Source organism: Bactrocera oleae, chromosome 4 (assembly GCF_042242935.1).
Source record: "Bactrocera oleae isolate idBacOlea1 chromosome 4, idBacOlea1, whole genome shotgun sequence".
Taxonomy (NCBI): domain Eukaryota; kingdom Metazoa; phylum Arthropoda; class Insecta; order Diptera; family Tephritidae; genus Bactrocera; species Bactrocera oleae.
Window position 1 is genome coordinate 2287571 of NC_091538.1, and position 27310 is coordinate 2314880.

The following is a 27310-nucleotide window of genomic DNA, read 5'->3' on the forward strand; positions in this document are numbered from 1 at the left end:
AAAACTTGAGTAAAATTTGATAAAAAGTGCTTATGCGTTAGATGGCTTAGTGATACAAATTTAATTAAAATTCGAGCTTATATGCAAATGTTTAAAGCAAACATACAGAAATAAAAATTTTGCAAGCATTAAAGCTAACTGTATTTTATTAAATATATTTTATTAAGTGAAATATAAAAAATATATTTTAAATTTTAGCACGTAGGAAAAAACTACGGCTTTTTTTTTGAGAAGGAAATATTTCTGATAGTAATAAAAGCCGTTAGAGCGTTATGAACGCAAACTTACATTTGTACTAAGCAGGCATTAAAATATTCACACATAACAACAGGTTATGTAATCTTTTAAAATAAAAAAAAAGTCATAGTAGGTTGAAACCCATCGGATATGAAAGATAAAATAGCACACATTAAGGGAAAAAAAATTTCAATGGTTAAAAACGGCTTAGCCGAAATTCCGGCAAAACTACGTTCCATAGAAAAATGTCATATAGCAATCTTGTAGGTAATGAAGAGATCTATAACTTTTGTGTATAGACTTCTTTGACATAATCTCAAAATTTATGCGAAAAATTCAAATAACCAAGTTTTTGGGTTTATTATTTTTATCTTGCACAAAATTTTTTTTTTCTTTCACGAAATTTGGTGCAAACGTACCTTTTTATATCCCAAAGACGCTGTATTTTTTTTTTATATAAAATATTTGTTTTTTCTGCTTTTATTGAATTAATATCGAAAAAACCTACAATGCAAAGCAAAAAATTTCAAGTCAAAATTTTTCATTTTGTTTAATTGTGAGTGGGCATTATGATTGCTGAAATCTCGGCTGTCTGATGATATAAGAAATATATATGTACATTACTCTCGTAAATTTGCTAAAAAAGAACGCAAAAAAAAGACCAAATCCGATGGGTTTCAACCTAATATGAATTTTGTTTTTTTTTGTAGCATTTTCGGCACTTGTTATATATACACAATATATACCAATACGAGTTTTTTAAATATAATATTTTTCTAATTTTTTTTTTCAGGTAAGCCAGAGCTCTAATATTTCATGAAGGTGATTTGCGACAAGGCTTCAACTGTCAACCTGCAGGACATAGAGTTCTTCCAACGACAGGGGAACGACAAAGCGTTGCCTGACATTCATAGTATGACATTTATTTAATAGCGTGGTATTAATTCTGCTTTTAGTCTCATCGCTCAGTCAACAATACCAGTGAAGTTCGACAATAGCACACAGCATATTGAAATTTAGAGCAGTAGTAGAATAAAGTTTTACAAAAACTAAGGCACCATTCTAATATAATATAAAGATATGTGTATCTGTGGCTAAAAATAGAGCGCAAAATCATGATCTACTGCACTGTCAAGATTTCAGAGCTGCTATTCACTTCAACTCGCATCTACTTTATTTATATTACATTCATTTTTATTTATATTACATGCATACATCTCCGAGCTATGGCGTGCCATGCTATGCGCATTGTGTGTTTGACGTTAAAATAAAGTAGAACGATAATAGAAAGAGAATCAAACAATTGCGCGCTTAGCAAATCTAGCAACTAAAAATAAAATGAAATCTGGCTGTGAAAAGCAATAGAAAAGCACAACGTAGAGCTAAAAAACGAGTTGCTTTCATTCGCAAGCCAAAGTTGTATTGCACTTGAGCGATACACTTGACGTGCTTGGCTTATGGAAACAATATGATGCAGCGGGGGGCGGTGGTCGCTTACGCTTGCTGAAAAGAAACAGCTTCTTCATCTTATGCGGCTTCCCAAGCTGCCAACTGTCAACGGCATGAAATGAGATACGCTCCAAGTCGGTTGGTTGGGCGTTGCAAGTTGATAGCAGGGGGGCGTTGGTGGCGCTGAAAGCGGGTGTGGCAGTTGCTTCAACACACACATACCGACACACAAGCGCGCGCACTATCACTGCGGCAAGTGCCGATTAGGTTCGTTGGCTGCGATAGTGGCGGCATAGCCGTGTGTCATATGAGCGCGCAGCCGTTCCCTAGCTGCCACGGCGGCTGTCAAAGCAACAACAACTGTCAAGTGTGGCATGCTGAGTGAGGGTATGAGCGTAATATGCTGCGGGTAAACAAATTCATACAAATCCTATTTGTACACAAATCATTATTGTCGGCTGCGGCGAGCGGCACTTGAGCTGCTCGAACAAAAGGGAGGAATTCCTAAAACAAAAATAGGGTAGAAATGGAAAGACGCACACTATAAGCAAACACGCGGCATAAAAGTGTAGTAATAAAAACTTATTCAAAACAAATTAAATAAATTGCGAAATAAAAAAAATCTATATACATATATATAACTAGACTTCAAGCCAAGAAATGCGTCTGTCAATCATCGCTGGGTATGTGCACGCAAAAGCATTGAAAATTCTCATAAAATTTGTAATTTGATCGTTTGGACGCATCCTCCCCACGTTAGCGCAAATATTGCATACAAACACTTGACAACCGATACAAATGCGTTTATATTGAAATTCATTTAAAAATGCGCCATTTGTAGGCCTTTGCCAATGCTCCTTGAATTGTTTATAAACAACGTCACGACCAAAGTGTCAAGTGCAACACTGACGTTCTCCACCAAGCAACACTGCCTTGCAATGTGCAGTCATCGTTAGTCGGTGGCATGCAGCTGCCGATTGGCGCAAGGCTAAGCAGTCAGCTAGGCAAACGATTTGACAAGTGCGTCTAATCCGAGACAGTTACGCACGTATAAACTCATATATAATAAATCGTATGTGTTTGATATTTGAAATGTTAGGGAAAGAGCGTAGAGTTTCAGAGCAGTCAAGCCAAGCTTATGGCAGACAACTGGGATGAGTATACGAAAATCACACTTGCTAATTTTTAGTGAATTAAATTATCTTTACCACAGTGATGGAAGCTTTTAAACATATTTTCAATTAAAATACGTATTTCTTGAATATTTAAATAATTTTGAAAATTAATTGCACCCAGCGCCTTCAGCGTATCAGCCAACTGCAATACAAGTGTTTTTCTTGTTAAAAAATTATAATAAATGTTTGCTTAACTCTGTCCCACGGTGCGTGCGTGTGCTCGCATACTTGAATCGCTATCATTTTTACACATTTTGCAATTTTTATTTTCGTCTGTTGCGCAGTAAAAAAATATTTCACGCACACTTCAAAAACACATTGAAAGCAACTCAAAACACCATTTGACACATGCAAGTACACATTCCGTGCGTGCTATATGTATGCAGACATGTGTGCCTGCACTGTCAGTCCACATGTCCTTTGGCAAACAAAGCGGCGCAATCATATTCGTCGGCGCCTTTCACACACAGTTCTCAGCTGAACGCATTTTTTAGCAGCACAATCATTTCCAACAGAACAACATACAAAAAGGCAATAAAAGTGAAAAAAAATACAAAACAGCAATAGCAACAACAACGTGCCGTAGGTGCCACTGAGCGTTTGCCTTGTGGTGTGAAGCGTTGAATTGCTTTTGTCAACGCATGTCTGTCAGCCCGAGAGTCGTTGGCAGTCGGCAGTCGGCTTAAATTTTTGACATTTCGGTTGACACTTTCGTTTGCCCTGCAGCGCCCAAACTGCTCGCCATACTGCCAAAGGCTCACCGGGTTGCGTGCGATGTGCCAACAACTGATGCGTCTGAAATAGGCTGTTATGTGTTTGACTTGAAATGTGTGAATGTATATGTGCGTGTTTGTTTGCTGGCTGCCTGCCTGTCGCTTTGTTGTGTCGTTGTCGTGAATTATTATTAAGGCGGCACTGGCTGTGTTGCCGCTTCGCTCCTGTTGCTGCACATTATTCAATTCAAATTTTCCACGCAAATTCGCAGAAAGTCTTCATTTTCTCCAACAGTCGTGCTATTGTTCCTTCAGTCATTTGTTGCGTTATTTTGGTGCCTTGGTGTTAATGCTACATGGTTGTTGTTGCTGCAGAGCGCCGCGTAGAAATCAGTTAACGCGTTATATAACAATAAATGAAATTTTACTCTACACATTTGGGTGTAGTAAATGTGTGTCGGCGTTGTTTCGAGAGGCTCGTTAAATATTGTTGTTCTTATGCAACATATCATTTAATTTATTTATATATTTGTTATTCCTATAATTAAGTTTCTTTTGTTTTTCATCATTTTTACGGCATTCATAAATCAAAATTTTCGCTACAGAACAATTGTTTGATTGCTTTCACACATTTTGAATAAAAATGTATTAAACTAAATTTTTAATATTACTTCTATATATATCTGTAGCTCCTTGAGAAAACACGCCTGCAAAGATTTTCTAATAAATTACTTTCGAGCCATAAGAAAGAGAGTGTTTTTATGTTCCTAGTATAGACTGTGTGCTGGTTTTGTGTACCGTTAAAAATGTAATTTTAATAAAAATTTTAATTTTCTCACGTAAATCTCTGCCAAACGCCAAATGTCACGCAAAGCAAATTAAAACGCCTTAAAGTAGACTTATGTACTATATTTAGTAGCTGTTGGCGGTGGTGGTGATAAGATTATCAGCACACACATGCATAAACTTGCGATGTCTTTTGTTGTTGAGTGTAGCATCGTTGAAAATTTTATTAATTTTTGTTGCGAGTTGTATGGCTTTTATTTATTACGAGTTTTTATATAATTTTATACTTTTATAATTTTTTTTTTTTATTATAATTTTATACTTTTATAATTTTTTTTTTTTTTTATTATAATTTTATACTTTTATAATTTTTTTTTTTTTTTATTATAATTTGTTCTTTGGTTTTGAATTTTTTTTTATTAATTGTTGGAATTTCATCATTATTTTTGGTTATTTTTTTATTATTATGTTATTTTTATAATTTTTTTTTGTTTTGTTTTTTTTTACTATACTGTTTTTTTATTATAATGATTTTTTTTATAATTTTTTTTTTATTATAATGTTTATTTTTTATAATTTTTTTTATTATAATGTTTTTTTTTTTTATTTATTTGTTTATTATATGATAATTATATTTATATTTATATTTTTATTTATTCCTTTTTTTTTTGTTTTTTTATTACGTTTTTTTTTTATTACTTTTTTTGTTTATTACTTTTTTTTATTACTTTTTTTTTTATTACTTTTTTTTTTATTAATTTTTTTTTTATTACTTTTTTTTTTATTACTTTTTTTTGATTACTTTTTTTTTTTATTACTTTTTTTTTTTTATTACTTTTTTTTTTAATATCCTTTTGGTTATTTGTTTTATATTTTTTTTTTTATAATAATTTTATATATTTTTATTTTATGTATTTTCGTGTGTTTTGACTTTCGTCCTATCACTTTTTGCATTTTATCATGCTTTGACAACTTTGATTAGCGTGTTTGTCGTGCAAAGTCTAGCCTTGATTAGATAAATGGAAAAGATGCGACACATGAGAGTACAAAATAATAGAGTTAAGTACATATATTTAAGGTTACTTTTTTTTGTTGTTAATTTCCCTTCATTTTTTTTCATACAGTTTAAAATAAATACGCAAAAGTAAACAACAAGTTGTTATGTTACGTGTTAATATCACTATTCAACTACTTGTATACATATTTATACATATGTGCAGCGATAAAAATCTAACTGCATACATATTTGCTTACATAACTTACACTAGTTTGTGCATGTCGCGTACAAGTTCGGTCGCTGCAGTTGTTGTGGCCGAACTGCTCCATTCCGCATTCCATTGTTGTTGCTGTTGCGGTGCACACTAAATATAATATATCAGCTGCCGGTGTTTGCCGGAGTATGTCAGTCTGTTTAATTCATGTTTTTTGGTTCGCCTTACGACATCCTTTCCTCCCATTTTCGGGTGTGTTTTTTTTTTTTTTTTTTATCTATTTACTTGCTAGATTCTACCACTGTCACTTGCATGCGCTGTTATTTGCTTTGCCATGTCAACAAACTAATTTCAAACACAACAATCGCTGTGTCAACAATCAGCGTGGAGACGACCGCTCGACTGGCAGTTACAACGCTATACATACGTACACGAACAACAAACACTTTGGTCATGCTCTAGATTTCCACAAAATGTTTTCCATCGCGCGCTCCTGAGCACTTCACTTCACTTCACTTTTTGCTTATCTTTCTTCTTTCCATCAACTGATAAGCAGCGTTTTCTTTGCTTTTGACACTCTCCACTCGCGCATTGTTCGTGCCACCTTGCCGCCTGTGCGCCGCGCTGACAACTCGTTTGCAACGTTTTCATATATATATTGCGCGTAATTCATCAAAAATAATTCATTGCCCACATTTCATCATTCAAGCACTCGGACAGCTCGGTAATCGATATTTGGTGGCGGCGCTGTTGGCGACTGGAGCGGTGCTCGTACAGCTCCAGCTCCTTCAAAGTGGAAAAGTGTCATGAAAGTGAATTGCGTTGTCGCCACTACACCACGCGCGTCGTCGGCTGTTCCATGCTTCACTTTCTTTTGCTGGAGATTTAATTTTCTTTGAATTTCGCTGGCGACACTCGCTGCCATCGATTATCAATTGATTTCAGTACTTGTAATTATTGTGTCTTTTCGTTCTGTGAATTTCCAGCGTCAACAAAGGCGTGTACTGCCCGCGCGGTGCCCACGTGTCCAAAAGTGTTCACAGATTAAGCGACTTTAACTCTAAAGCACACTTATGTGGAAAATGAACCGAAAATTATTTCAAAATAAAACCGTTTATTAGGGTCATCGGCATTTCTGATAAAATTTTTTCCTTATCACAATCGCATTTCAGTTAAGTGGTTGCTTAATGAAAGTTTGAAAATGGAAAGCAAAAGCGGGTTCTTAACTGAGAATATATTATATATAAATGTATTTGCTTTTTATCGTCAAACAAAACAGTTTGGTGAGTTGGGATTATTATGTATCGGAAGAACTTCTCATCAATTTATCGATCATTTCTTGTCAGTGGCTTGAAAACAATTCCTCTGGTTATTTTTTTTTTTTACTTCTTGATACATACATAGGTTCAAGGGAGAAGTTTTCTTAGAGCTCTTGAGCTATATTACTATCCTAGATTCTACACTGTATTCTTGCCTTTCTACTATTTAATGCATACTAATCACTGTCTGTAGTGATTGCAACTAGTTAAAAATTGTGGAATGGAGGATAAGATAGCCGCTTGGGACTTATTTAGCCAAAGAAAAGTGTCGAACTTAGTTTTCAAGTTCTTTCTACAACTCGAGGCGCAATATGAGTGCATTGCTACTCTCGACTCATATAATAAGTTGCTTATATTCTTTTCTAAGATTCTATAAAACTTTCTTTCAACTTGTTCATTTCCATGTTCGCAATAAAACTATCCGCTCTCTATGGCATGAAATCCATTTCTAACACTATGAAATTGAACTATGTTTTTCAAGCTATATTAATACCCATCCTACCCGAGTGCCTTCACCGCTTTGTTTGCTAAAACACAAGACACTATAAGCTAATTTCCGTGCAACCGGAAATCAAAACCAGCTAACGGGGAAAGGCAAAATTTAAATAGCAAGTGTGATAATGCAAAAATCGAAGTGTGAAACGATTCAAGTGCACGCACGTGCGTTGATTCACAAGCAGCGAGCAGCAGGCAGCAATGAGCGAAATAAAAAGATAGCGACCACAAAGAGCAGATAAGCGGATGAGAGTGTAAAAAAAAAGTTGGAAAAGAGCGCAAAAATCACAGACAGCCACAAACGGCAAACGTGTGCAACATGGCGTGCGTGATGCACTTTACGCTTGCGTGCTAAGCGCGCTGCTAGCTGACGCAATTGCTAAATAAATAGCACAAAAGGAGTTTGCTGAATACAATAGAAGCTCGCGTGAAAAGCTGTTTAAAACAGAAGCATGAAATTAGAAAAAAGATTCAAAAATTCTACGCTCATAATTATTCCAATATTTCCACAGCCATAAATTATCTGCCGCCACACGCCCAAATATTTATAGATTTTATTAGCATTTACGAAATGGCTGCCGCTTTACCACTGCCACTATCAGCTCATTTGCAACGCAACGTCTTGGCCGTCTATGCCAAAATTGTAGTAAATGTAATGACTGTGGCGATAACACATGTTCCGTCTGTTGGCTTAGACTTCGTGCTGCCACAACAGCTGCATCCCTTGCCACAATGCTCCATTTTGTTTTTGTGTGTTTCCCAATTTATTTTTTCCATTTTCTTTTGCGACCGCCGCAGCACGAATGCGCGAACACTCTTCCCTGGCCACGCATATTTACAAAGTTGCACGTTGTTGCCGCTGTCTGTGGTGTTGTGGTCTTTTTATGTGACCACTGCTGCTAACCGTCTCCGTGCAAGTCGAAATCTCACCGAAAACCATGCGTTAGCCATAGTCCATATGCCAGCCGCACGTCAATTAAATGGCTGCGAAATCCACTTGTGAGGCGGCGCGGTGGCACGCGGTTCGCGTTTATGTGTGCGTGCACGTAAATCAGCTATTTTATGCGCGTTTTATGTATTTCCGTACGTTTTGTGACGCGCTTGTTTACATTTGATTACACTTGTTGTGTACACGCGCGGCATAAATGCGGAAGCCACCCCGCGCTGCGCACCGCTCTGCGCTCGCCCATCACATTCAATTGTTTTGCCAAGATTTTGCTACAATTTCAAAAATTGCGCGCCGTTGTTGTTGCAGCGTCTCGAATTTTGTTTTCATTGTTAGTTCGCCAATATTGTTGATTAACTACAACAACAACAAACAATACACAAGTGATGTTAGTTGTAATAGGTAGTAAAACCACTTCACAAGCGCCAGCAAACACTCTCAGCTGAAGTATTGAGTTTGTGTTTATTTGATTTTTCTTGTTGCTGCTGTTGTTGCCTTCCTGGTCTATTGTGTTGTTAACCAACTAACCGAGCACAATGGTTTCAGGTTCACAACAATCGCTTCGAAAATACTTTCGCTTTTGTTTCACGCCCCCTCCAGAGTTCGCTTTGATTTTTAGCAAACCGCACGCTTTTCTCTCTCTCTCTCTCTCTAACGCTCTCGTGCGTATCCTTCACCTTTTGGCATCAATCAAAATTTCCACTATTCAATACACCAGCACAACAACGCTGCACCAGTTCTCACACAATCAATTTCGTTTATACTCCCACGTCTGACTCTCACTCCACTTCCTACTTCATTTCATTTCTTTCCTCGTTTATTTGTATAGGCGCAGCGCTGAAGCACGGGTTCATGCGCCTAGCAGCGGTTCACAGTCCTACCGCAACCCACACGCCGGCCCGCTCTGGCTTCATTTGCTAGAATTTCATGTTTTGTACGTGTTGTTTGCTTGTTGGGCGAAAATCTAATTATTGCCGAGGTTAAACATTTGCACAAAATACTATTTCATACACTTCGTACGCTCTCGAATGTATTGTTGTCGCTGTTGTTGTTTGTTACCTCAACTGTTTGTTGTTGTTCTTATTATTATTGCTTACGCTGTTGTTTCGACTTTCTGCTGTTCTTTCTAATTTCAACATTGCCGTTTTTGTTGTTGGCGGCTTGTTGTAATTTCAATCGTCCAACACATGCTTACAATTCATTACACGAAATCTTCATTTGTGTGTGGGCTTTACTCACTTTCATGGCCCGAAAATGGAATTTAATCTATGAAATGGAATTTCGTTCTAGATTTGCGCTGCCATTGAATTAATTTCTCAGTATGACAGCTAGCGTCTGTGCGAGTGTGTGCCAAAATGTGTTTTACATAAATTTTACATAATTTTTGGTTGTCATTTGGGTAAGCAGCATGCAATGAGAGTTGGCTGAACTGGAAAGTTAATCAAGGAAAGAATAACTAAAATTTGAGATTTTCGCCTTTTGTCGACATTTGGTACACATATGTACTGTATGCATACGAGTATTTACATTTAGCATAGAGAATATAGCATAAAAGCTTCGCTGCAAAAGCTTAGCTTAGCTTACTGCGACTGATTTGAAAACTTATTCAACAAATGTACAGAAAATAACTTGCTACAAAATGTTTGATGAAGAGTAGACTGCCACTAGATAAACTAACCATTTTATTCGATCGTTACTTCCATAGACAAAACCTATCCGAGTTTATATTCAATGAAAGAATTGCCTTTTATAAGTACTCTTTATCGAAAAGTATTTTTTGTTAACAAAATCCAAAGTTGTGCTAAATATAAACGAGTAGAAAACTCTATATAGTGACGTTTTGAAAGCTTGCTGCTAGATAGTATAATGTATGACACTGAAATTCCTTTCACACATATATTTGTCTCTAGTGCAGTGGTGCTCTAGCAACGGCGTTACAGCAATGTCGCAATCGACTAGCTTTGCGTATCCTGACTGCAAAACATCGCATATTTGATAGAAAGTCGGTGGAATAATAATTAAAGCTAATACCTATTGACTTCGATAGCGTAACACTGCCTTGCGTTCGTTCTATTATACAGAGAACTATAACTCAATGCTGCCTCGTATGCGCGCAGCTGCTGACTATTTATTAATAATTTGTGGTTATTTTAGCTCATCTAGTTAATTTTTGTCGTACCTCGCACAATAATACAGTATTTGTGATATTGCTGTTAACCAGTTAGTGCAAAAGTTTGACTACCCCTGGTAAAGTAGTTAATTTTCACGAAATTACTTATTGTCTTCATTTTCAAAATATTTATGATTTTTTACATTAATTATACGGAATATTTTTGATTTTTTTTACAATATTATTCGGAATATTAATGTCTTTTTTTACATTAAATATTTTTCTAGTGGCTAATATTTCTTAGTTTTTGTTTTTATATAAGAATATACTGAAAACTGACAAATTAAATACATGCTTATAAACATCAAAGATTTCCGTTTACAATATGCAAATTAAGCTAATGTTCGCCGCTCTCTGACGTCTCTTTTCCAACGTCTTACACTTTGGGTAGAATTAAGAAGAGTGCAGGCTTAGCACATGACTGTTGCTGTTAGAAAAAAAATTTATTCTGCAAAAAGTTGGCTTTTACCAAATTTGTATATTTTTAAAGAAAATCAAATATTTAATGGAAGCAGCTTAGCTTATGCACATCGACCTGCCACATATAGTTAAAAATTAAATTTCCCATATTAAATTGTTGTAAAAATGCGCATAGTAAAGTTCATTTAGCAATCTTTAAAGCCTGCTTTGTTGAAATTTCAATTTAATTGCTTGCATTTTCAGCTTCATTGCGCAGAACTTTTCGTTTTCAATATCATTTTTGCTTTTCGGAAAGAAATTTAAGTCCAATTAAAAGTGCATAAATATTGAAAAGGATTTAGCGAAAACTGCAAGGCACTTAATACACTTGCTTAGGCAGCAAAAGCGAATAGACGCATATGTGTGTGTATATATGTGCGCCAGTGTGCCGTTAGGCAAATATTAAATATGAAAATTCTCCACCTTGCTCTGCGCAGACAAAGTGCATTTGAATTGGTAATTTAATTAAACGCTTACATTTGCATATTCGAATCGAATTACTTGCAATTTATCTACCATATAACGTAGTATTTTGCAACTGCAACATGCATTGCACATATAGTGTGTGCCGCAACAACAACAAAGTGATCAAATATAAATTAATATTTAATAATTCGATTTACATGATTTATTACAAGCAGAAATTGCCAGCGCTTTGTAATGCTAATGTAATCGTAAGTAATGCACGGAGTTTAGAAGTGTTTTTTGCAGAAAAATTGCTAAAAATTTATTTTGCCGCGCTTACGACTACACTGCAGCGTAAGATTAACGTGCATTAGCATGATACCTGCCACACTGATTTAATTATTGGCTTTTTGCGCGCTCGGCAAGCGTGAATTTCAAAAAACGGTAATGAAAAATTTCATTGAAAAAGTAATGAATTGCACACATTAATATCAAATAATGCGCTTAATCGAGTGGAAGTACGCACATGCCATATTTTTGTTAGGTGCTGAAATAAATCAAAATTCATTTAGAAATATCTGCTTTTACACTTTGCAAAGAATTTGCCAGCAAAAAATTAATTAATCACTCATGGAAGTTTTTGAAAGTTGCAGGCGCCAGCAGCGCGCCAGCCAACACCCACCATGCAACGTTATTAATTGCTATTTGTTGCATGGCAGCAGCGCAGAGTTTTAGCTAGCTAAATCGGCAAAAAAAACTCTTTTCAAACATTTGAAAATTTGAAAAATTCGAGTTCAATTTTTAAAACTCAGCACTTACAAATTTCGTTTTCTATATTTATTGTTGTTATTTGTTGCCTGTTGTGCAGTCACTGCTACAAATATTTTGACAGCGCGCCAGCTGGTTGTGAGTAAAGTGGCCACTAACACTGTGACAACGCACTTGGCTTTTAACGTAATTACTTAACAAAAATATATACTCCGCTTCACCAGCGGCCAAAATATGCGTGGCAGCATTCGGCTTAGTCTAGATCAATTGCATTAATTTGATGAAATGCCAACGTCACTGTGGCGGCAGCAGCTCTCACACATAAGCTTTGGCGCCTAAAAGCTGCATGGCGTTACAAATTTATATGTGATTAATCAAAATAATCAGAACATTTCCAAATCACTGCAAGCATTCACGCATCTGACGGCGTCTCTGCTGTGTGCTTATGCGGAAGATTGCGTTTTTGTTTTGGTAAACACATCAATCGTTCTTTGATTGTCGGCGATAATTGATTTTCCACCAAATGAAATGCGCATCAAGTGAAATATTTACAAAACACCACATACATACATACATATAAACACAATATATACATATGTTTACACTTGTAATGCAAGAAGAGCGTGGCAAATTGATCACTTCCGTCATACACGATTTATTTGATAGACACAGCTCCGCTTTCTTATCTCTACCAGTAAGTGTTTATGCATGTAACGGTAATATAGTGGAACCAAAGCATGCTTGGGAAACTTTTTCTGCTACTTTCACTTTGTTTTAGACGTTTAATCGTGTTACATTTTATACGCTGTAGTTGTCGGCGAAGAGATTTTATAAGCAGCGACAGAAATAGCATGAATAGCGTTGAGATGAGAAACATTTCTGAGAAGCATATTTATAAACTGTTAGAATTCTGCGAAAATATCGATTTGCTCTATTATATTCTTAAAACCTCAGTCACGGCTAGTTCAGCGGGAGTTATGCTTTTTAGTCTGAGAACGCTTCAAAAACACAGAAGTTAGTTTGACTTCTGGTGATTAAGCGAAAAAACAATAGATTCTTTATTTTATCTCTCTCTCTCTATTTAGAACCTTATAATACCTTTATATTAACAAAATAATACTTTAAGAAATTAAGGACATATACAAAACTACTTATTCACTTTTTTGTGTAATTCTCAACCGGCTTATTTAATATCTATGTTTTATTGAGCCGAGTATATCTAAAATGTACCCAGAGAGTATCCATGTTGATTTAAGAGAAAGTGAAGATTAAGACTTTTAAGTTTTAATGATCAAATGGGCAAGGTTAATAACTCAGGAATAAATTACTGACAGAAACTAAGCTTACTAAGTATCTAACAGCTTGAATCAAAATTCTTATAACAAATTTTTTTATGACGTCACATTAGCTATGCTCAGAGAACAAAATTAGTTATATTTATTTTGTAAAGCCGAGAAACTATCAAAATTGCAAGACTTTTGCTAAAGTGATTAAATAAAAATAAATCATAAAAATGTTTACATCAAATATTTCATACCAAATAAAAAAATATTCATATTTAAGAAAATGTGTTTTTAATTTTAAGCTTTCGTTCAACCTTCCTTCTCACCTCAGCATTTATACGAACAGTTCGAAAATCCTTGATCCCAGCTCATGGCTTAACTCGCCGCATTCCTGCTTAAACTGTGCAATTAATGCGCTCTCCACTCCCAATACGAAAAGTATGCTTTAAATGCGAGCAAAAACAATATGAAGATATGCAAATGGCGGGCGCTTTAAAGCGCAGTAAGAACTGAAAAGTAAATGCGAAAATCAACAAAAGTTAAAAATCATTAAATTAAAAGGACTAAAGCACGATGTTATTCTTTCATTCCGTTGGCCGTTGGCGTGGAGTTAAGTTGGTAAATTGCATGGGAATCAACGCAACTGGTCCGGCGAATAATTTTCCGACAAAAGTAGTGAAACAAACACATGCGGGCGTGTGCAAAAATGAGCATGCAAACACGCCTACATACACATACTTGTACATATGTAACTGTGAATGTGTGCTGCTTAATGTACTCTTCAATGTAGTGGGGATTTGCCGACTGCTGCAAAGGCCGTGCTCAAACCGATATATTTTTTAATTTTAATTCCTTTTTATCTTTTGCACTTTTTCCTTAATTTTTATTTAACCACGCCAATTGCCAGCAACTTTCATTTTAATTAGCGACAGCCACAAACGCACACAAATGAGCATACAAACATGTCTTGTATATGTGTGTGTGTGTGGCATTCTTTTGCCTTTGCTTCGCCCAGTTGTGAGGGTTAAAGGTTAAAATAGCAAGTTTGCTGTAATTATTTCATATAAATATGTGCTTGCAAACGGACTGCACTCGCTGACTGTTTGCTGTTGTTTTTGCAACGTCATTAGCCAACGCCAGATAATTGCGACCGCTTGCGCGCCGTAAATTCGCGCAGAATTTGCCAACTAATTAATGCATTTTATTTCCCAAATCCTTTTTCACGCATACCATAAATATGTTTTTTACTTTAAACAATTGTAAATAACAATTCGAATAATTACTGCGCCATAAGTGCCATATTGAATAAATGTGATTGGCTTGTATTTTCATTTAATTCTTACGAATTACCGTAGAGTAGTACCCTTTGCGGGTAGAAAAATGTTGTATACTGCGAAGGCTAAATATGAATTAATGTAAAATAAATTTAGAAAATTTACAATAAACCAAAAATTGTTAAGAAATAAATTTTCAACACACATTTTTATTCATGTTTTTATTTATTTTTAATTTTTTTTTTTTGATATTTTCTAATTTTTTAAAATTTATTTTACGAAAATTTCCAAATGAATTCTAAATACTAAATTCTTTTAATAATTTTTTTTTAGTTTTTGTACATATTTTTTACATTTTTATTTTATTTGAATTTTAAAAATTTTTTTTTTTAAATTACTTTTAAGATATTTTATTAAATATTTTTTTAAACTTTTTTTAACATTCTGTCTAAATTTTTTAATAAATTTTTTTTTTTTAATTTTTTAATTAATTTTTTTTTTAATTTTATAATTAATTTTTTTTTAATTTTATAATTAATTTTTTTTTTTCTAATTTATTAATTTTTTTTGTAATTTTTTTTTTTAATTTTTTTAATAAGCTATATTACTAGTAAGCATAATTTGGCAATTTTTTATTCACGTTTTTATTTATTGTTTAATTTTTTTTAAATTTTGTTTAGGTACGTTGTTTTTTTTTTTTAATTTTAAATCTTTTTCTTAAAATTTTTATTTATTTTTATTATTAAATGTTTTAACGTCTTTATTTCGAACGTTGGTAAGCGATCTTGAGTTGATATAACCGCCTCGTCGCTAGCCCACACATTAAATCTGTCTTTTTAATATTAAGTTTTTCGTAACAAGTCACTTGCACTATAAATATTAGCTGTGAAGCAATAAAAAGTATGCGTTAATAATAAAAATGAAATTAAAACCAATGTGTCAAACAAAAGACACAAACTCAATTAAATTTAATAAAATACGACACATAAAACGGTCGTAATTGCAGCGCACGCGCTGAGTGGTGTGAAGAGCTTCGTAGGCGCCACGCCCCTGCCCACGCAAATACACATATGTGTGGTGTTGTGGTGTCCAATGTTGCATGAACACTGATTCCCATCCGTACACACACACACAGCCGCTTGCTATAGGGCACTCAGTCAATTTATTAGCGGCGCAGCGCTGCTCGGAGTAGCAGCAGCGTTTAAAAGCTTTGTAATTGCGCCTAATGAATTTCGTCAATTTTCAAATCAATTAAGTTTTACATAAGTTCTTGTGTACTTAAGTAAATGTCTCATTAAAAATCTGTGTCACGCCTGAGATCGTGTGATCGATCGTATGTGTGATGGATGGAATGATCGATCTATTGTACTTCGCATGATCGCATTAGCATGTAAATGTATGTGCCATAGCGCTATCATTACTGTACTACATAAAAGCCTAGATAAATTTCTTGGAATATGTAATGCGAAACGTAATTTTCTTGTGATTTTCTTGCGCATTACGCATTTGTCAATCAAGAGCATATTTCGACCGATTTACTTAATTGCTTCGGTTCTATGCACGCCATGGTCGGTTGCAATGTTCCCTGTGCAGTGTACAGCTTTTTCCCATTTATATTCGTATGTATGTACATACATATTTGTTGTCATGTGACAGGGCAAGCAATTAAACATTATTGGTACCATGCTGATTCTAGTGCAATTCATTTATTGGAAGTTGATGAAATGTCACTTATTGTCTGCTATGGAGTTCAAATATACAGAAAATAACAAAAAAAAACATAACTGCAAAAGAGTTGTAGATCTAAGCTGAATGCGATGTAAAATATTGTAATTTGTGAGTTTGTTCATGCTGAATATATATTTTTGAGTTTCTGACAATATATAGTCAGCTAGTAAGCTCTTCCATATACTAACCTCTTTCTTACCGGATACTACTAACTAAAAAAATTAACAGGTAGGCAACTTTTTCTCTTACCTGAAACAACAACACATACATAAAATATAGTCTACAATTAGGCGCATAACAAAATAAAAATTATAGTTTTAGTTTTAGGAAAATTTCTAATTAAACAAACTTACTGAGAAAAGTTAAACTTTTGGCTCAAACGAATACAATAAATTCATGCCTATTATCATAAGTTAAATAGTACTAAGTAATTTAAGTAATCCAGTCAAATCTATAAAATTATTTTGGAGATTTACATGTCACTTTTTTCTCGCGGCTCTGCCTTAAGATTTTTACTTATTCGGTAAACCATTCCAGTAACTTACTTGGACAGTGCCACGAAGAATGTAATATTTTTTTCACAAATGCGGTTTCTCACGTACTAGGCATTTAGTAGCTCTGAATTCCATTACGGTTGTGTTTAAGGAATCCATTTTAAACTTTAATCAAAATTCCTACAGCAATGCTTTCAAGCTAAAACCTATTGGCATCACCTCTTAGCATTTTTGCCTTGTACATTTTCGCTTTGAAGTGTCTTTAACAATTCTCGGCCGGCTATGCCTTTTACCTTTTCTCAAAGTGCCTATTGACTCATGACTTAGAACGCTTATATTAGTAAGCTTGAATTTTTGCAATCTATGCTTTTATGTGAGTACGCCTGTGTCTATAAAGGTTGTTGAAATGCTCAAAGTACTTTCGCTTCTTTACTTTGTGTCTCGATTATATTTAAAACATTTCACGTTTTCGCCAAAGAGCAATTTTCCTACTCACTTTACTAATTTATTTGTACGTATTACATGAAAATCAATTGAAACAATAACAATAAACAATGAAATAAATGTTTGTAAGTGTGTGTGTGTAAAGCTCGAAACAAAAATATGAAACAGTGAGGCGTTTAGTGGCACGTTGCATACAAATACATACATATTATTAATAAATGTTTGTGCGTATGTTGTTGCTCGCCAAGTCAAAGTCTGGGAAAAACTTGTCGGAAAATTCGCTGGTAGCAACACGCGTTTGACCATATACATATGCATGTGTGCGTGGCTTGAGTGGCATGAGCGTACGTGAGTTGCAAGCCATAGTCACTTTCGGTAAAAGGAAAATGGCTGCTTATTTCGTTAGGAATATTTGCAGTCGCCAGATATATTTTATTTACTGATATTTGCGGTCTGTGCGCTCAAGTGGCTGGACGGTAATTTATTCCGAATTCAGAGCACACACATACCTACAACGCCACAAGAACTATAAATATATATATATTTGTATTTATATAGTATACAGGTATATATATATATATATATATTTTAAATATGTGTCTGCATCTCTTTTGTCCGAATACTAAGTGTAATATCTGTAATGACATAAGAACAATGAAGTTAATGCAATAAATGTGTGAGCATAAGTCGGAAATAAAACGTGCCGGTATAATTGGCCAAATTTGTGTCTTAACTACTTTAATATATGCAATATGTATTTTAAACGCAATAATATATGCTTGTAAATACTGTTAAAGAAAAGACGGGAACAGAAACAGTCTAAATTCATTTAGATATCACAAAGCTGTCACAAAATTTTTTTACTAAAATTCAGAATAGAAATTAGAGAGTGTTTTTTGGAGATCTCCTAGGCTAAAAACTTGAAACCAGATGAGAAAAAGCTTAAAGCTCTACAAAACCAGTTTTTCACAAAGCGCATTAAATACTGATTAAGCACTGGTGTTTAGAAAAATATATATTTGTCTAAAGCTAGAGAGTAAGTTTACCAGATATATATATATATATATTTCGTCATTGTAGTGTTACAAATCTTTGCTACAGAATTTAGGGTCGAGAAAATTGTTTAAAGCATTAAGAATGAAGACATATCAACTATTTCAGTTACCTTTAGGCATATGCCCATAAAATATGGTTGACCAAATCTTTCAAATTCTATATTTAAAAGTTGTATTTGATTTCTATAAAACACCTACAAGAAAATCTGCAGTTGAGTGAGACTCTTTATGGTTTCATTCAATCCTAACTTACGCCCAAAATCTGCTTAGTGTTTTCAGCAAAGCCAATAAATACATAAAGCTCAAGCTAATCAAATGTCTATTTTAATTCACGATTTCTATAATTCAAATCATACTCTGCTAAGCAGGACACGAACAGCAACGTAGTCGGATTACCCAAGCGATGCAGTCGCTTTAATCTAAAAGTATTAAAGCTTTACGCTCGCATTACATTTGTCTTTCATTGAATGTACTTTATATATTTATTGCTCGTCCTGGCTCGCTGATTACTAAATCATGCTTTGCTACTTTTGATGCTTTCACTGCATGGCTGCCACCTTCGCGCACCCTTTATGTTGCAGACAATTTTTAAGTGCATTCCGTTGCTACAAAGAGCATCAACCCAATTTGTTTGAGTGCAGCCAAAGTATCTGCGAGTAAAGCGTCTAATGGATTTGTGTATTTCTCAGTTGCATTTTGACATATTCTCTTATTCCTATTACTTTGCTGTTGCAATTTTCTATGCATTCAATCCATTAGAAACAACAACAACGGCAGTAGCTGCTTCGCCAATGATTGTAGAAAACTTTAGAAATATTTTGAATTTGCTAAGAAAACTAAAAGTTTGTTGAAATTTCTAGTTTATTATTGATCAAAATTTAAAAAGAAGCGAATCCTTTGAAGAGAATTCAAAACAGATAGTGAATATATGAACAAAAATTAGTCGAATTAGTAGAATTTTTTTATAATTTTTTAATTTTAATTTTTCACTTTAAAAATTGCTAATATTTGCTAAATTTTTTCTCTTTAAATGAGCACACATTATTTTATTATTTATTTTTTCGCATGCGAAATTCCTTTAACATCATTGCAACATATAAAAAATACCTTCTCCGTCTTCCACATCCGCTGCAGTAACTGCCAAACTCTACACTCGCCTTCGCTTCCATGTCATTATTCTCAGCGTAGCTCACATTCCTAGCAAATGCTCAATTTAATTTTACTGTCAGTCAATTAAAATTGCGTCCTTATATTCATATTGCAACTGCAAGCGTTACGTTCTTGCCACATAAAAACAATAAAAGTTGAATGCTCGGAAAAGTAACCAATTCAAATTAGTCAGCTTCGAAGGCATTTCGAAGCGCCATGCAACAAATGTGGCAAGTGGCACCGGCACACATATACGTACATACAGATAGGCGCAAAAGTACGTGACCAGAACATTCTTAATGCTTATTGACTAGGCAGTGCATTTCAAATGAAATTGTGGTGATGACGAGTGTGGTCTGCAGCGCTGTTAAGTAAAGTAAAAAAATTATATAATGCGACAGTCAGTCACTCAGCCGTCATTTATGTGCACAACTTCCTGCCTTCCTGCCAACGCAATGCACATCCATCATCGCTGAACAAATATTTGGTGTGAAGTAGGAAGCGATGGCACTGCGCATACACAAATATTATCGCAGACGGTTGTAATTTGTGCGCATGCGTGGCGTCAAAAGCTGATTTAGCCGCGCCGCTAACAGTTTGTCGCTGTTGAAAGTTTATTTGAAGGCGCTAAAACAAATTATAACTTCTAACAGTTTAAAGTTTATACATTTGAAATCGTATTTAGTGTGACTCACCATTTAAACTGCTAATGGCTCTAAATAATGTAAGTAGGAAGTAGAATAGGCGTTGAAAACCAATACCATTTTATAGTTATGCGCTTATATAATTATATTGATTACTTGAAATGTACAAAAATGTGGACTGTTGTTTGAATGTACAATTGTACTACGCCATTTCCTAAACAAGAACAGCTTTAATAATACCGTCTAATAAGCGAGATGTGAGCTCACCGCGCTTAGTAAAACGTAAAAAACTTCAAGTTATTACCAGTAGTGTAAATATAGCAGATTTGATAGCAATTGGAAAATTGGGAACAGTTTTGTAAATGAGAACAGTTTGGAAAACTTGTCTTCCGTTCGCATTTATAAACAAAATTCAACATTCTACCAAAAACTGTTATCATATAGTGCACTAAAAACAGTGAACAGTTTTAAAAATGTTACACTTTTAAGCTTTTTATGTGAATTTCATTTAAAGTCCTTTGTTTTGTAACATTTTGCTTTACAGCATTTTATCTATATTTCATATACACCAGTTTGTAGTTATGCTTTGAGCAAGTGCCTATCCTTCATCCAGTTAAGTCAAACCGTCACGACACTTCCGTTCTGCTTGCTTAAATGTTTGAATTATATATGCTTGGCCAATTTCTAGTATGTCCTGCCTATTATTTATGACTTGACAAACCACCTTCCCGTAGCAGCTGTCTGCTCACCGGTCCACCCTGTGGTATGGATGGTGGCGAATTGCGCTAATAACGTCGTTAATCAAAAACGCATCTCAATGGAAATAAAAAGAAATTCAATTTACGCTTTTAAAGCCACATTTTTTCTAGTAAAAGTCTTATTATTATTTTTTTCTTTTTTTTGAATGCAGCTCAAACTCCCGCTTACAGGCTGGCGACTAAGATAAACATTTTAATTATTGAATTTATTAAGCCAACTGGTAACTGGTAGCACCGCCGCGGGCATATCAGTGATGCGCGACAGTGTAGCATCGCAACGGCGTCAGCGAGTCCGCGCGCTGGCACAAAGCCGGGCTCTGCGGCTTAGAACCGGTTGGCGGCGCATCTTGTGGCATTAACTAAATGACACGGCGTAGATAAGCTGCTGCTGTAGCAGATTCATTTTTCAATTTGCTTGCGAAGTTTTTTTTTTTGTAATTTGCCATTTTTGCTTGTAAACTTTTAAATTTATTTCTTTCATTTATAAATTAAATATTTTTTTATTTATTCACAAATAAATCTCAACAATCACATGGATATTGAGGCTTTAAAAGCAAGACAACAAATGCAGCTGTCGCTGTGCCTCGATTCCGGCCGAAGTCTGCGCTCACATAGCAGTTGTCGTCAGTCCGTGCAACAGCCGCCATAACAACAACAATAAAATATGCGTCAGACCTGTTGAAGTGCTCCGCAGTGGGGTTCGACAGCGCCGCTGTCTCCTGCAGGGCTTCGAAACTGGTTCACGTAGTTTATTATGAGTTTTATTTTATGTTATTCTTCTTTCCTTCTGTGCAACAGCACGTCTTCAAATGCGTTGCTGCTTCTTTTTTTTACTCTTTATCTGCTTGAAGTTGTGTTGTGCCTGTTTGCCACTTGTCATTCGAGTAATTCGTATTTTTAGTACAGAAATATGAAATAAAGAAAGAGGAAAGCTGGCGCAACCTGTAAATAGGGAAGCCACAACAGTGGCATGCTACATACTCGTATGCTTATTGGTGTACGCATGCAGAAGCCTGTGTGTGTACCACACATGTATGAATATATTTATATATATATATATTATATTATATATACACAAACAGACAGTGTGGCATGAATGAAAGACGCAGCGCATATATTAAAAGGAATTCCATGTTTTTATTATTGGAGGCAAGAAAAAACATATCAACATATCACTATTGCAATAACAAATGTGCGTTACACGAAATGCGGTAATCAATAGCAAACCAACAGCAATCATATGTTGTATGTGTGTATCTGTATGAAAAATATGTAAGTCACGCTTACGGCAGATTGCGCTTCAGATTACCAAGCCGTAAACAAAAAAGCTCAACTCTTCAATAACGACAACGCTGATTCATTTGATAACCACGAAAGCGAAATGCGCAATGGATTGTCGGTGTTGGTATCCGTTACGTTCAGCTTAAAATGGATTTTAAATGCGCGGGTGTGTTACGCAGATCACCGATTCGATCGATTGTAATTGGAAACTTTAACATAAAAAATAACATATTTAGCGAGATAATATTTAGCGTTTTTTTCCAGGTGTTTATTTGAGTAGGCGAGTAATTCTCAGCTGTAAAATGTTTTTATACAATATTTCTACATAAATCAGTAAAATAGTTGTAAGTGCATACGCTTTTAAAAATTGAAAAAAATTTTGTCAAAGATTTTTATTTGAGCGGGCATCATAAATTTTCAGAAAGCAGTAAGATTTTCGTGAGTGGGAACACTTTTCAAAATGAGAACAGTTTTTTTTCAACTTTAAATAGTATTTTTCAGTAGTGATTTGAAATCTGAAAAAGTCATACATGCAAAATTTTATAATTGGACTCGTCGTCTCTTATTTTTGAACTAAATATTAAATAACACGCGTGAATCATATATAAATATGTGTTTTTGTCGTGGTTAGTGGCATGCACTACTTTATTTTATTTTGCTTGTAGTTATTTTGTAGCCGGCAGTACACAGCTATTAATTTCAGCTACCTATGAAAAAAAGTTGGGTGGGAACAGTTTTTGTCTAATGAAATGACATGCATGGATACAGCCATACAATCATGTTTAAGCCTCAAACTAAACACGCTAAAGTACTGCCTTTTTAACAAAGGAACAGTTTTTGCAAAATAAAAATAATTATCAGAAAAATCTTAAAAAAATTATTACTGCTTAATGCGAGTATACACATACTTAAAGTATATTGTTTCTAAATTCGAGTTTAACCGTACAATATGCACTGGCATCATTTATACAGTACGTGTACTCATGTGCAACGCCTAATCCCTATAAAAATATCACTTGTTTTTACAGATTTTTAAACGCTCGCATACAAAAAGTTTGATCAACAAAGCGTTTCCTAACATACTCCCACATATGCACACGAGATTGTGTGTATGTCTGTTTTTATAATATTTACATTTATCCCATAAAAACCGCATTGAATGAAATTCCTATCAACAGTTATTGTTAATAACTGTAAGCATTACCTTGGCGCCGTTGGCGATAAACGTGACCGTCCAGCCTAATGGCAACTCAAAGGTAAAAAAAATATAACAAAAAGAGAAATCAAAACAAAACCAAACATATAAATAACAACAAATTGTCATATTAAGCATTAAAAACAGAGAAGCCGCTGCATTTTAATTTTTGTTCATAAATAAATCGAAATTAAACAAACTTCTGCATAATAATAAAAATAATAACAATAAATATATAGATGCATGTTTGTATGTATGAGTGTGTGTGTGTGTGCGTAAATCGTGCGCTTAGCGTTTTTAGTTGGAAATCAGCACTAATTTGTTTTTGTTATTGCAACAGTGACTTTATTTTTTCAGAAGACTTTTCTCTGTAAACATCAGGCAAATTGAAATTTGAAGCTTAAGTGGACAGAAAGAAAAACAACAAAAGCAATTAAACGCCATTTAGTGTGTGCACTGGTAGAATTTCACGTGAATTTGATTTGATTTGAAAGCATTTTATATGCGAGCGTGTGCATATGCATGCTTCGAAGATTGGAAAAAGCGTTGGCACAAGTGTATTATATCCGAGGGGGACTACTTTGAAGGCAATCAAACAGATATTTATGAATAAATAAGAACGTTACAAAAAAATTCAAAATTCACCTTTTCCTTTGAACACACCTCGTATATGGTTGATGCGTATACAATTTTATTGTTATTATTATTGTTATTTATTTATTTTTGTTATATAGGTCACTAAGCACTGCTTATTGCGCTCATTTGACGTATTTACAATTTTTTTTTTGTTACAATTGAAAACTAACTGTTAATATTGCTAAGCGCGTTGATGTTAAAAAAAGCGTGTGGAATGAAAGTTGTAAATAAAATGATAAAATAAATGAGTAATTTCTTTGTTATTTAATGATAAATAAGTTTTATGAATAAAAGTTAAAATGTTATATTCTCTTAATACTCATATAAACCTTGAAAATAAGTTTAAACTTATTATTTAACTACTTGTAATATACTAGCGAAATAGAAACTCGTTTAAACCGTTTTTTTTTGGATTTAATCGATAATTTGTAATATAAGCTTTATCTAGAAGCATTAGTTTGAAGTTTAAAATGATAACAGTTTTCAAGCTGAGAACAGTTTTTCAAAGTGTTTGTTATTGTTATTTATTGAAGTTAAAATGTATGATGGTATGGTAATGTATGAACTTGTTTTAGAAACATTGCTTTGAAATGAGAACAGTTTTTTTTTTGGAATAAATTTCTGTATTTTCAACTTTTCAATATTTGACATAGAATTTTATGTAAAATATTGCTTAATTTTTATTTCCGCTCAAATTGAATCCTTGACCAAGCCAAAACTTATCTCAACTCCACTCGTTTTAGCAAGCAGTCGAACTTAAACTCGCAGTTTTGATAACAATTTAGTACAAACGAGAAATATCTATTTACTATATATATGTACAATATATATTATATATTGAAGTATATACATTTATTTACTGTATACTTCTTCTCTTTAAATTAAAAAGGTTTTGCTCCAACAATAAACTAGTACACTTAGTGACTTAGCTAGACTACAACTGTCAAGCGTTTCAACGAAGTTCAGAAATGTAACTAAAAGCATTTGTTCTTTAAATTTCTTCTGTAATTTTGTTATAGCTTTTTAATATAGTATATGTGTTTGTATACTATACATTTTAGCGTCTCGTCAACTTTTCAATAAATCCGTTTTAATTGTAAAAAAGTGAATGCTACCATGATATCTAGCTCAAGGTATCGCACTTTGCCTTGCTCTGCATATCTATGAAAGGTTTTTGTGCTATATATACACTCTATTTACTTACACATATATACACATATATACTAAATGTATTTTTGCATATATGTATGCATACGTATGCTTGTTTTAAAGTATTTGTGTGTCATTGGAGCTTGGCGTATTGTTCTGATCGCATCGCTTTGTTTTTATTAAACAATATGACATCGATGCTCGATATTGATAGTTGTCGGACAGAAAAAAAAACATTTTGTGGCTTTTATTATGCAACTCTAACAACTGCAACAATTATAGATACAACATTATACTCAGGGGGCGAACGAACGCGAATTTCAGCTGTTTGTGGTCTAAATGTAAGCGCTGCCACAACAATACACAAATACCCACAGAAATTCATATGCCAAGGCACACATATTCCTACACATACATACACGGCATAACTCGTCCTCGATAGCTATTGTTATTAATATTGCAATTCAATTTGCCTAATGGACTTCAACACTTTGTGGTCGGGCTTGGTTGCACTGAAGCAACGCGCTCACACCAACACAGAAATATTTAGACACACATACACAGGTGCGGTACTCAAATCGACTATTGCCGGGTTTTTGTTAATATTTTTATGCTTTTATAATTTTATGATACCGCATGGTTATTTAGTGGGGCTAATTTGGCAAAATTACCAAGTTTTTCCCATTAAAATACTTCAACTTCTCACATTTGCTAGTTTGGCTTTCGGCAGCTTACATGGCGAGCGCGAAGAAAGCAAATACACTTATATATATTATGTATAAATATATATATATATATTTACATATTATAAAAATATTATTTAGCTAATGACCAACTTTTGTTTGTCAGCAATTTTTATGGTCGCTGTGTGGCGCTGAATTTTAAATTATCACAACTCAATTGCATTACCAAGATAACTGCATATGATTACGCATAGCTGGGCGCATTTACGCTCTTGTCATATTGTACATGTGTGTGTATGTGTGTTTAGGCCACTGCGTCGCAACACCCATGGTCATCTGTAATTCCAATCATTTAATGAATTAAGTAATTAATTACGTTTTATTGCGTTTAATGCGCCTGTTTTACTCTTATTGCTGCTGATAATAATAAATTAGTTTAATTAATATTAGTTAATATTTACGCTTTTATTCGTTAATTCGTTACAGGTCCGCTATCAGAGGTGCAAACAGCTGTGGGGCTGGAGGTGGCGCTACCATGTGACCTATTGCCGGGCACAATGACGGCTGATAAGGTGCAACTAGTCATTTGGTATCGGCAGGGCAATGTCAAGCCAATTTATACGTAAGTACAATTAATAGTCATAATACTTTTTTAGTATATCCCATAAATATATAAAGACGTATTACGAAAGGTGCTGAACAGTTGTTTGAGACCAAAAATAACTGACTGTATATAATCATTGAACAAAATATCTACGATGTATATTACAATACTTTTTGGTAATATATTCCTTATACTTACTTTTAATTTATATAAAAGTACTTGCCTACATTTTGGCGCACTAATATAAAATGTATAGTTAGGCATTGCCTACATATTGGCGCGTAGAAAAATGGCTTACCGATTACAATAAGCTGAAAATACAGATCAAATACCAGCAAACCAAACCAATTTATTTATTTATAATAAATTTTATCACATTTTTTCATTGCATAAATGCACATATATCCAGTTATATTAAGTGCCGCCAAATATGACTTATTAATACAAAAGTATTCCAAAAATATTATATATCAGCCGACATATTTCTAGCGAATTCAATTTATGACCAAATATCGACACGTACTTCCAAAATATTATATTTATAATCACTTGAAGGCGGCCAGCTGGTGTTATTAAGTCCCAGACGAAGTAAATCGACATAAATTGGCACTTTAGAAAGTAATAAATCAATGCTATGCACAAATTACAAATGATCAGGGGCCGCATCACCCTTTTGTGTATTAAAAGCATAACTATGGATCATAAATCGCTAGCTCGTAGTAGCAGCCCGTGTACGCCCTTTATGGGCGCATGACAAGACAAATTAAACCGCATAGGCAAATGTACTTAACTACATAAAT

General features: G+C 34.2%; 1 protein-coding gene across 1 annotated transcript in view; it reads left to right on the top strand.

Moving 5' to 3' along the window:
• The window catches only part of side-V (sidestep V), a 125341-nt gene that overhangs the window by 42993 nt on the left and 55038 nt on the right, over nucleotides 1–27310 (top strand). Inside the window, exon 3 of the mRNA XM_036374548.2 lies at nucleotides 26393–26528. Coding sequence (XP_036230441.2) covers nucleotides 26393–26528 — 136 coding nt within the window. The remainder of the gene's footprint in view (nucleotides 1–26392; nucleotides 26529–27310) is intronic.